This window comes from Glossina fuscipes, unplaced genomic scaffold, assembly GCF_014805625.2.
Source record: "Glossina fuscipes isolate IAEA_lab_2018 unplaced genomic scaffold, Yale_Gfus_2 61, whole genome shotgun sequence".
Classification (NCBI taxonomy): domain Eukaryota; kingdom Metazoa; phylum Arthropoda; class Insecta; order Diptera; family Glossinidae; genus Glossina; species Glossina fuscipes.
Genome location: NW_023998433.1, coordinates 1,988,116 through 2,000,715, shown reverse-complemented (window position 1 = coordinate 2,000,715; position 12,600 = coordinate 1,988,116). Strand labels below are relative to the sequence as shown.

Here is a 12,600-nt window from a genome sequence, read left to right as displayed (position 1 = left end):
GACCATATCATAATCAACTTCACTACAACCTGCAGCGGTAGCTCTCTCCCTGGATTGTAAAACATACAATATAACTCACCTAAGGAGAAGGGCGTCTTATTGATACTAGTGAAAGGAATTGAATGTATTGTAATCTGATTGATACTTGGAATATAGCTCTTGAGCCTACCTAAGTATCTGTTATTATCATGCTCGTTCCACACAACGCAACCATTTAATTTTTGACAAAAATGTCGACGATATAATTCCGTTGATACAATTCCACAAAAAACTCGAGTTGCCATTGCCATACAACTCTTTAATTATGACAGCTTTATGTTTCCTTCTGGCCTTTCTAAGTGCGGATCTCCATTTCTTCCGTGCTTTCACATATTCAATGAAATTGGCTGGATATGCGTACTTACCCATTTTTTTCCTTGGAGCTTGATATTTGCAAAAGAGTGTCGACAGGGAAGAGTTCACCACGATTTTGGTGAGAAAGACTCAATATTAGAAAAGTTGTTTCTAGCAGACTTGATCTCAGACTGAAAAATATTTTGAATTGATGATAAATTGGATTGAAGGTCAAGTTTAGATGCACGGTTAATTAGGCATTTCCTTGAAACGAAATTTTATATTTTTTTAACAGAATTGCTGAAACTTTGAAATAAAATGGAAGAGTGTTGACTTTTACGACTTGAGACATTAGTAGTTATGCAGTTAAATGACAAAATATTGGAATTAGAGAAAGTTAGATACAAGACACTACCCGCCGCGTGGCTACTCCGATTACAGTGAAAGGTAGGGTTATCATTATTTAAAACTTTAAAACTGCTGGCATTGATGGCATTCACAAGGATCTTGCCTTTGTTAGTCGAGAGATAATCAGCATACATTCAATGTCTAGCATTGAAATCTTTAGTTAGAATCATTTTTTGTTCACCATCAAGTATATAATCTCTGAATATCATCGTTAAAAATGTGCACATCGACGCTGGGTGGAAATTGGCATAATGCTATGAAAAGATTCGGTCTCAGATTCATAGTTTTGATGATAATAACGTCAACAGCAGAATTGTAGGGAATAATTCTGAAATTGATACCTTTCTTAACTGGTATGCTAACATCACCATAGCCATCGTCGCGAAATTTGGTGAATGAAGGATAATTGGCAATTTTAACTTCAAAAACATTGCCAACTTTTGGCAAAACTGCATTTAAGCTACAAAAGTTAGTGTTATTCGAGTTCAAGTAAAAATTTAAAGACAACAAGTTACGCCGAAAACTTTATATATTATTTTGTAAAAAAGAGATCATATTTTAAATAGAAACGGCATCCTAGAGGATTTACTCAAAGCACTAGGTACTTGCTCGTAGCGAGAATTAGCATAATCAGAAATTTTTTCTTCAAATTCATTAATACGATCCTAAGGAATCATCGAGAGGATAAATTGTTTAATAGCAGAGATTAATATTTCCAGTTCAGAAGAACGTAAATCATTGGTAGAAACCATCAGCCCTTGATATCTTGTTACAGTCAGCTTTGGAGGTGAATTAGAAGAAGGCTTTGATATAATAGATATCGTTTTGACAACAGCACTATATTTTTTTTTTCGTTAGAATTTTATTTACGTCCTCATTATCATACTTGGAGGAAACCGTAGACCAATTCACTAATGAAGGAAAGTTCTCTTCGTACAAATTATCTTGTTGAGAGTATATTCCCGCTCTCTGTGCGTACAAGACTTTTTCAGTGTATTGTGTTCATTTGAATCGCAAAACAGACACCTAATCATTTCGTATTTATCAGTATATTTAGGGGACTTATCACAATTAAGGCACCTGGTCTTCTTGGCCTTGCAAAACTTGTTTCAGGTGTGAGCATACCTACCACACTTAAAACATAAGTTTAAGCTGAGAACAAAGTAGTCAACTGGGGGATTACAAATATTTAACATAGTCGACTTAGGGAGGGCTTTTCTTTTAAAACTAATTTTTATACTGGGAGCCAGAATAAATTCATATTTGTTGCTAGGACTCCTCCTCTGAAACCTCATGACAGACTGAATAGGAATATCGCACACACCATTGTTAATAATCTCATTTACATCCTACACAATAGGGACATTACGCACAATACCAAATGCTGTCGTAAAAAATGTGGGAATATAAGCTTTAAGGTACAAAAAAATTACACTGCGTAGTATAGTCATATAAATTGATTTCAGGATTTGGAATGCTTTTAGCACCCAAATCAAAAGCCTTATCAATAACCTTGTTATTAAGCACCATTGAATCGGGAGGTAAAGACGCTAATTCAACTCCGTTAGCCGCCTCTTATTGTTCTCAATAGCCTTTAAATAAAAATTCTTAAAAACTTCCCTACCTGCAATAATTGAATCAGACCCTGTCTCCATAATAAGACGAGCTGATATTGTTTTAACTGTTAAGGTGCTATCCCAGGGAACACTTGCCAAAAATCCAGAAGTAAAAGAAAGAAAAACTCTTTTATATATATTTTTTAAAAAGGAGTTTACAAGATTGCAAAAAAAACCAGAGTAATATTTCACTTGAAAGTGAAATCACTAAATATTTATATTAATTATCATTATTTTTGTTTTCGTCCATTTTCCTTTAGATTGAAACAAGCCAAAAACTCTTTTTTTTTACGATAACACGGAAAAGACGCGTTAGAAAAATTTTCAGCTGCCGCTAGGTCGTATTGTTTCAAGTCTTGATTGAGAAGTAGTACATTTTATTTAGTCAAACATTTTTTATTGATTTATTTTTATTTAGCTTTGTATGGTTTTGTTGTTGATTGCATCATTGTAAACAAACAAACAGACGTCAAATTGGCCCCTTTATTTTGTCACCATTTTTTCTATATAAACTTCGAATAGTGAAAGCCATGCATAGCTCTCGTCCAAATGGTTCTCAACGTACGTCTTTCAAATGAGAGTTAGTTAACTAAATGATACATAATTAGTGCCCAAAGTGCCCAAAAATTATTTTACATTTATATTTTTTTATTATAAATTAATTATTATTGTTATTATTATAATTTTAAACTAATGAAATAAATTTTTAGACTAAAAAAAAAAAGACATTGAGCACTAGCAACACAGGCTATCGGCTCTAATTTATATAAACGTACATTAGATATTGAGTCTAGTAGTTTTAATAAAGTAATATATCGAATTGATATTCTGCTCTGAAGCTGATTTTAGAATGTCCAAAGGGTTAATCGTTCCAAATACAATACTTCTAGCCAATGAAAAGTTAGGGCAGTCGCAGAGAATTGGGTTTATAGTCAGAGTTTGTCCATAACTGCAGATTGAGGAGGAAGACTTCTTCAAGATCCATTATAAATTTAAAATAATACATTTACTTTGAAAATATGGCCGCTTGTTGCACATAACAAATTTGAACGTTTTTAATATAATTTAAAAAATTTAATATGGACTTTTGTATACTCTATGGCTATTATGGTTTAATATGAAAACAATAGCAGTAGTTTAATGTGCTACCCATTTATAAGCAAGTTTGAATTTCAGTGTCTTCGCCGAGCGTAAAAAATTTTGTTTTTCCTAGCGTTAGATATGTCAACTTTCGTAACTAAAAAGAAAAGTATTTGGGGAAAGTTTTACTGTTTTTATTGAAAAAATCTACAGCTTGTGCCCACAGAATTCCTTTTAGGGTTTACAACGATCATACCCTGTCGGAAACAGCAGGCAAAGATTGGTGAAGACGCTTCAAAATAATGATTTTGTGGAAGTGGAGGGTATAGAACTCTCTGCCGACCCGAAAAGACACTAACTGAACTTGCAGAATGATTAGGAGTTGAATGATTGAAAAGCAATGTCGTTGAAGCCAAGAAATGTTGGACGGCGTCTTCTCATGTGTGCTTCCTTAGCAGAAAAGGAACGAATCGCGTCATGATTCACAGGGAAAAAGGGATACACTATGACAACTGTAACTGTCAAAAATTGTGGCGTAAGCACGACTATGCATCAACGTTATCAGCAAAACCGAATATTTTCAGTTGGACGTATTTTATGGTGAACAGTTTGAACCGAATGTCGATGTCATCACAGAACACGACAAAGTGATTTTGTAACATGACAAACCTCGCCCACAAATTGAACACCCAGTAAAGGGCTGTCTGGCATCGCCGTAGTTCGTACGAATTGCGCCTTCCGATTACCAGTTATGCCGCTCCACGGCACATAGCTTGACTGAGCGTCACTTCAATGCTTATAAAGATGATAAAAAATGTGTTTACCTTCGGATAGGCTGATAAAATTTGCCACTTTTTTGACGTAGGATTCAAATGCTGCGATGAAGATAGGAAAAAGTATCTGTTAAATATAGATAGAGTCTTTCCCGACTTTTACGAAAGAACGTTCTCTCTCGTTCAACATTCCAATGTACGGTCTTAAAAAAATATGGTTTTATTGTGGGTAGATGGACACCAAAAAGATTGAATTTTCTTTCTAGTTACTATAGCTTATAATTCACGAATTTTATCAATTATTATCACCATTATTTATTATGCGCAGCTGATACGAGAATAAGACATAATTGTACGACAAAAATATAGTGTATAAGATCAATCAGATTTGATTTAAAGCATCATTATCAATATCTAATTTGTGATGATCATATATGCGACTTAAATCCCGAATTTTCACTGTTCACTTAGAAATTTGACTTTGACCAATTCAATAGTCTTGGGGCACTTAAGGCCCATGCATGGCAGACAATAAGCAAAGGAGTCACAGTCGGATATACAGAACCTACACAATTATATATATCAAATCTTTAAATATTACATGACGATCCTTTCATATTCCCTAAAACAATTTTTTTTTTTATTTATGCAAGCAGGCGGCAGTCATCAATAATATGTAATCAGCAAGTAACATAAATATTTCTGTATTACCCAATTTCCTTTTATTTTCGTAAATATAAACATTTCTTTCTAGAGGTGCGACCATGAATTGAAAATCATGGGAGTCAATTTCAAATTTCCGCGATCTTTCTGTAATTCGCATATATAGCGAAAGAGCGTATCTGGCAAACCATTGGACTGGCATGATAGCAATACTTAACTGCTTCGTGAGCGGTAAAAATAACAAATGAAGCGCCAAAAAACTACATCTTTCCATTTTTTTTTTCCGATAATATTGAATACACCCTACAGTCTTGCCTTGGCGGAAGATGGATTGTTGTATATAAAGGTAAGTATTACAATATTGAGTATTTGAAAAATTGAACTACAGTTTTTGAACATTCCTCTAAGGCGCTGGCGCATTCTACAACAATAACTGCTACAGTCAAAAGAAGCTAGGAATAGCCGCAAACAGCTTTTTCGTCCAGTATAAAGTGGAAGGAGATTATTTGAATACGCCAGCACCCACAACTTACGAAAATGATAGTGTTGATATTTGTATAGAAGCGTTTTAATTGAGGAAGTCAAAGAATTGCTGGTAAAAACTGATAAATATTATAATATATAATTTTTAAAGTTACCACTCGACGCAAAAATGTACAAAAAAATTAAATATTGAAAGTATTACTCCTTATTTTGATTGAAAAACGTTTTATATACTGACATTTAAATGTAAATTTCTTGTAAATCGATTGTGATCATTGCCACATTCAAATTCATTTGTCATTTTATGGCTTGACACAACTTCTACATAAATTTTTTTATATCATTTTGCGTGTTTGCATTATTTACCATATGTAGTTTGTTTATACAAAGCAAACAAACGTAAATTTGCCTCTCATTTTTTACGTCTCTCTCAGTTATTTGCAACAGTGTAATGGAAAATTTGACGCTAATTATTGGAAAGTTGGCGACAATAGTATATAGTATATGGTTAGCCTCCCAACGCGATAAACGCATGCTTACATGATTGTCTCCCTGAAAATGATATACGATCAATATATCAATCAAAATAACGATTTTCAATTATCCTAGTATGCAAGTGCGCAAATTGTGTATGATTGATTCTAGAGACTAAAGTTTTAAAGTTTGAAATTGACGAGCACTGCATTATAACTTATTTTAAAATTTTTATTAAAACAACTAAAAAATATGATGCTTATCTCTCACACACAAAACGCCATAAAAATATTTAAACTTATACAAATCATTTTCGATTTAAATTTATTATCATTATTGTTATTTTTACTATTATTATTTTTTTCATATTGCAAAATATCATACGCCACGAACTTCAGTTAATCTCAAGTACGTATATATATTGTCGAGTGTGTAAGTAGGTCTTGCAGTACATATGCATACATACATATGTATAAAATTTCTAAGATAAGCTTTACATTTTTATTTATTTTTAACTACATACAAAAGAAGAAAAAATGATTGTATTATGTGAAAAAGTTTACACAAGTATATGAAAAATTAAAAAAAGAAAATAATAAAACATAACAAAAACAATTAAAAAAATTAACAAAAATTTACACGAAAATCTTTACGTACTTTTGTGAATGCTCTACTTAACATTTGATATATATTTCGATGAAATCAGCATATCGATCGATTGTGCTTTGTTTGTTTAATGTTGTTTCGAATACATACATATATATTTTTTTATTCTTGTTCTTTAACTAATATATATATGTATTTTTAATATGTATCTTTTAATATGCTTGAAATTTTAACTCAACGAAATCAATAAAAATGTTTTTTTTTTCTATTTTTACCTTTTTTCATTTGTTCTTTTATTTTTTCCAGCTAATACTTTCTTTACTCTTTACTTATATATATTTTTATGTATAGAATATGTATTATTTTTGCTAAAGAGAGTTCGAAAGATTACTTTCATATTTATTTATTGATTTATTTACTTGTTATTTATTTATGTATTTATTAATTTATATTTAATTTATATAATATGTAACACATTTAGAGACGTTAATACATACATAAATATTTGTCTGCATATAAATATGTGTCTTTATAATATATGTGTTATTATCATTTCTTTCCACTGCTTTTCACTATATTCAAACTAACAATTAAAAAAAAATTCAAAATATTTTTATTCGAGTTGTTTTGTTCTTCATTTGTTTCTTTGAGATTAATTTAACATGATTTCGAGAGTTTAGTATTAATTTTAAAAGGTTTACTGCTTCATGTACGGATAGGTTATGTCACGCAATGGCGCGAATGTTTCCTTGACGGCTTGAGGTGAAGCCCAACGTAGGACATAATGCGGTCCGCCAGCTTTGTCGTTGGTACCTGAGTAAAAAATTTCAAAAATAAGTTTCTAATGTACAAAAGATTTGACTTTTGAACTTGCCTGACATACGACCTCCCCCAAATGGCTGTTGTCCCACTACCGAACCGGTTGACTTATCGTTAATGTAAAAGTTTCCAGCCGCCATTTTAAATTCTTCTAATGCTTGTCTTAAGAAAGCCCTACGTTTGAAAAATACAATTAGAGATTTACAATAAAAATGAAATTCACACATTGTTGAATACTCACTCGTCCTGAGCGAATACAGCACCGGTTAAGGCGAACTTCGTTGACTTATGCACTAACTCCATGGTTTTTTTGAGATCAGAATCTTTGTAAACGTAGCATGACAAAACAGGACCAAAGATTTCTTCAGTCATGATTTTGTCTTTAGGATCCTTAGATTCTACAATTGTAGGATGTATGAAATAACCTTTGGCATCAGAATAGGTGCCACCAGCTATAATTTTTAAATTCGAACTATTTTTGGCGTGTTCAATGTACCCAGTGATGCGTTTAAATGCTTTATCATCAATAACGGCGCCTGTAAAAGTGGTAACATCGGTAGGATCATCAATTTTCAGTTTACCAGCTTCAGCGACGAGACCGTCTTTAACCTAATTTTTAAAAGTAACCTTTCAACAATATTTTTAAGAATTTTGCATTTTTTTTATTAACCTTAGACCACAAAGATTCTGGAACGTACATTCGCGAACAAGCGGAACATTTTTGACCGCAGAACTCGAAAGCGGATCGTATGGTACCATTAACCACAGAGAGAACATCGGCCGAAGGATGTATAAAATGGAAATTTTTGCCGCCACATTCACCAATTAAACGGGGAAAATTTACATAGCTGTCAATGTTATTGCCCACTTGTTTCCATAAGCGATTGAAGGTACTGGAACGACGAAGTATATAAAAATAAAAAGTAAATCCTTCTTTCAAATTTTGACTTACGGTACAGAGCCTGTAAAATTTATACCGGCTAAATGGGGAGAGGCTGTAATAGTGTCACCGAAGACTGGACCATCAGCGGGTACGAAATTAACAACTCCGTCTGGTACCCCAGCCTCACGCATAACGTTAAAAATACGCCAGTTGGAAAGTAAAGCTGTATCTGAAGGTTTCCATAAAACACCATTTCCCTGACGTTCGTTTATTTAAATTTTAAGAAGTAAATTAATTAAGAATTTGTTAACAAAAAAAAGGAAAAATATTTACCATTAAAGCAGGTGTATAGGCCAAATTTCCGCCGATAGCTGTGAAATTAAAAGGACTAACGGCAGCTATGAAACCATCAATGCCACGATAGCGCATCGAGTTTCTGGTTACCTTTGGATCTGGACTTATAGGATCATATTTGGTGCATTCCTTAATGAAAAATGCATTTAAACTGAAATTTGGAATAATTTTGATGAAATCTATTTAAACGACATCACTATTGAAAAAGCCTTCGCCATCAATCTTACCGTATGAAATCAATTAGTTCAGCAGCCGAATCAATTTCAGCTTGTATAATAGTTTTTGATTGACCCAACATGGTGGCTGCATTTAATTCTTGACGGTATTTTCCAGCCATTAACACCGCAGCTTTTTCCCAAATTTTTACACGTTCTGACATCGGTACCCGATCCCACTTAGGTTGAGCTTCAACTGCTGTTTTAATAGCCTGCTTAATCATATTACTGTCGGCATAATAGAATTTAGCCAGTTTGTGGGCATGATTGTGTGGCATAACTTGATGAACAACTCTATCAGAACGCATTTCTTTACCACCAATCACTATTGGCACCTCCTCACATTTAGCGGCGGTACGCTTGAGAGCATCTTGCAACGCTTTTAGCTCTGGTGAACCCTTATTGTAGTCATAGACCGGTTCGTTTTGAGTCTGAAAGTCCGGAACTTTCGTTTCCGGCATTACAGAGCTAATACTACGCGATTTCGTCATAAGGTTATTGGGATTCATAGAGTGTTTGATAAGAGCGGCCACTTGGGGTTTAACACCCGTTTGAGCGGTGCGTGCGAGTCCCAACATTTTGTCCAAAAGGTGGTTTTCTAACAACACAGCTGTATTTCAACAATGTTATGTTACCTGAAATTAGAAAGAACACTACTTAAAACTTTTAAAATTAAAACTATTGTACTACTAATACCAATAATTGATTGTTTAACCTTTAATTGGAAAGAGTCCGTTATTTTTATTTAGAAATTGGTCAAAATATTGAAAGAAGAAAATAAAAAAACAAATGAATCAAGCCAAAAATCGTGCCACGGTATATACATTTCATTTCAGTATATGTATACAAGCATATATATCATTTATTTATATTCTCATGTATATGTTTATATACATATATAGTGTTGTCATTTTGTCGAAGACAAAGGATGAAAAAGTCTTTTGAAAACAATGTGAAGATCTTTTATAATAAATAGGATGAAGAGACGTTCACAAGCAATTCCTATAAATAGTCATTTAAATCTGTTATTAAAATCATTTAGAAACTCATCTATATGTACACATGGATAACATTATATACGACATTAGTCTTTACGTTAAATTGTATGTGAATGCAAGTTAAGTAATGACTTTCTAAATTTAAATACATTTAAAATGCTTGTCCAACAATTTCCGACATTGAATTTTTCTAGATGAAAGGGCAGCAAGTAAATAGGAACAATGAATTGGTCAAATTTAGCATGTTTTCTTTTATAAAATAGAATATAAGACAACTGCAACTATCTATTTGATTGCTGGATACAAAAATTCGTCAAGTAATAATAAAAAGTTGAACGAAATCCTCTTATACATATTATGTATTATTTCATTTTGCGCCGTCTTAGCTTGTTTGTTATACTCTACACTACTTGTTGTGCAATGTTTCATGAAATTTGTTCGGATGTACACATTACTCAGAAAGACTTGATATAGACCTACCCGTTATTATACGTATCGGTTCAGAATAATTTTCTTAATTCAGTTAAGCTTGTCTGTCCACCTGTTCCTCTAATATGCTTGTGTTTAGCCCATAAATCGCTATTTTAGAGACATTTTGTTGAAATTTACTATACCGACGTGTTTTGGCTCGAGGGCGGGCGCTACTGAAAATCGTTCGGATTAGACCGCTATTTCGATTACATCTCATATAACGCGTTATTTTGAAAAGACGTCATATGTATTACTGTATTAAGCGAAGTGGTTCAACATATTTAATTATGGGCCGTGGACAACTATGAAGCTTTCATTTGTTTTTTCTTTGATTTTACTTATTTAATTAGCGATTAAAAACGAAAATAAATAAAATTTAAAAACAAAAATTTAGAATTTTTAAATTGAAGGACTAACGACAGCTATGGAACCATCCACATTATCATAGCGGTCTTATATACACGTATTCACACCTGCTCATTTGTGAGCGTGTGCAATGGAAATTATGCAAAATGAACCAAAAGAAAGCCTTCTTTTGCGTTTCGGAAAATTTAAATTCAAAATTAAATATATTTTCACAAATTTCGTGTGCGATTCATGCATCTAAATCAGATGAAACATTCGTCCACAATTACAATCCGAAGTAACCTACAGCGATTTGCTTTTGCAAAAACATATCTAATTCGTAAAATTGTTGGCCCAATCGAATAAATGGCAAATGTACGAAGTTTCATGCACTAGCTGAGAACTGAAACTCGTTGGTTCAGGAAGTATTTATCGAGTTGCGAGGCGTGTAAGATATTCAATCGCATTCTAAACACGCGAAAAGGTCCATTTTGATCCATTTCATGTTTGTATTTTCGAAAAGGCAAAATAAGCCATAAAGACGAAAAGAACAAGTAAGAAAGTCATATTCGACTGTGTCCGTACCTTTAATAGTCACCAATTTTGCCCTAAAAAAGGAATAAAAAAAGAAGGTAAGACTAAATTTCCAATCTCTAAAATACTGAGTACGCATGCCTAACTTTCACATTTTTTGTAGAATATTTAATTTATGAATAATTAGCAAAAAAAAACGCACACAAAGCGTGTGCGTTCTCAGTTTACGTTAGGCCCTTCGCTCATTTTTAATATTAACCTATGGGCATGATCTTCGAAATGTTTCTGCCAAATTTGAAGCCGATAGTTTAATTTTTGCAACCAAGAGAACGTTTACCACGGACAAATGGACGTACCGAAATCAGTTTAGAACATGATGATCTGATGTTTCCTTCCATTTGTTGCAAACTTATTGCAAACGTTTATGAATATATACCCGTTGTTCGGTGAAGGCATGAAGATGAATACGCGTCATACAAGCGAATTAAACGAACACATGAATTTAAACTACCTCGTTTAGATTCTAATAATCAAACATTACTTAAACATTATCTAGTATTCATAACTATTTCGCAACATTTTATGTTCCAAATTTACTTGATGTTTGTCATCAATTTATGCTTAGAAACAATATGATAATTTATTCCTATGCTTCATCTTTTGAAAAACTAGGGCTATTAAAGAAATTCGATTATGCGGACAGTGACTGCCCTTCACTTCAATCCCATAATTCATAATATTTTCGAACACATAAACGTGTAGAAATCCCTTTGTGACGTAAAAAGGTACAAAGTCTGCATGAAAGTAGCCTGCAAAATAAAAGGAATGTAGATTACAAAAAAATTTACAACAAAAAAGAGGAAATTGACAATAAAAGAAAAATTCTATAATTGTTACATAAAAGGTGGAAATATAACAAACTAATATTAAAAGAATTTTTGCTGCATTTATGCATATTCTATTCCAACTTAACGTTTGTTTTCTCCGTTTATCATTTGATTGAGTATCGGATAAGGACAGAGAGAGAGAGAGAGAGAGAGAGAGAGAGAGAGAGAAAGAAAGAAAGAGAGAGAGAGAGAAAGAAAGTGAGTGACAAATTGAAAACACGGATACATTCTACAATTAGTCTCTAATACTCGTTGTATAAGCTGTAAGTGTGCGTGCGTATAATAGCTTGCGTAAATATCAGTACACTAATTATTCATTAAGTTAATTTACTTGTGTGTACGCTGCAAATAGTTTTCGTCGATTAGTTCTTGTTAAATTTTTTCCTTTAAAATGTAGCATATTTACGTGTAACAACTCTCACTTTTTTTAATCTTATAAAAGAATAAACAATTCGGCGTAAATCAATTTAAAAAGAATAATGCATATATGCATATATTCATTCTAGTCCTACACATAAACATTCGATAAGAATAGCAAGTATACCCATGCATATAGCATACATGTAAATATCAAAATACATAGATGTACGTCTATGACTTTAGAAATATTGTATAAATAAAAAAAGCTTTTAAGTATAAAACATAATAAAACAAAAAA

At 32.6% G+C, this 12,600-nt stretch overlaps 1 protein-coding gene across 2 annotated transcripts in view; it reads right to left on the bottom strand.

Annotated features, from left to right (window-relative positions):
• Positions 1-7,026: 7,026 nt before the first annotated feature.
• The window catches only part of LOC119637844 (delta-1-pyrroline-5-carboxylate dehydrogenase, mitochondrial), a 7,607-nt gene continuing 2,033 nt past the window's right edge, over positions 7,027-12,600 (bottom strand). The window contains exons 1-8 of one of the 2 annotated variants that reach the window (XM_038034208.1): positions 9,404-9,419; positions 8,720-9,342; positions 8,472-8,643; positions 8,208-8,395; positions 7,926-8,148; positions 7,497-7,864; positions 7,311-7,429; positions 7,027-7,249 (exon numbers count right to left, since the gene is read on the bottom strand). In XM_038034208.1, the coding sequence (XP_037890136.1) occupies positions 7,134-7,249; positions 7,311-7,429; positions 7,497-7,864; positions 7,926-8,148; positions 8,208-8,395; positions 8,472-8,643; positions 8,720-9,285 (1,752 nt within the window). In that variant the 5' untranslated portion in view covers positions 9,286-9,342; positions 9,404-9,419 and the 3' untranslated portion in view covers positions 7,027-7,133. Of the gene's footprint in view, positions 7,250-7,310; positions 7,430-7,496; positions 7,865-7,925; positions 8,149-8,207; positions 8,396-8,471; positions 8,644-8,719; positions 9,343-9,403; positions 9,420-12,600 lie in introns of those variants that run through there. The other variant, XM_038034206.1, reaches the window with a different exon arrangement.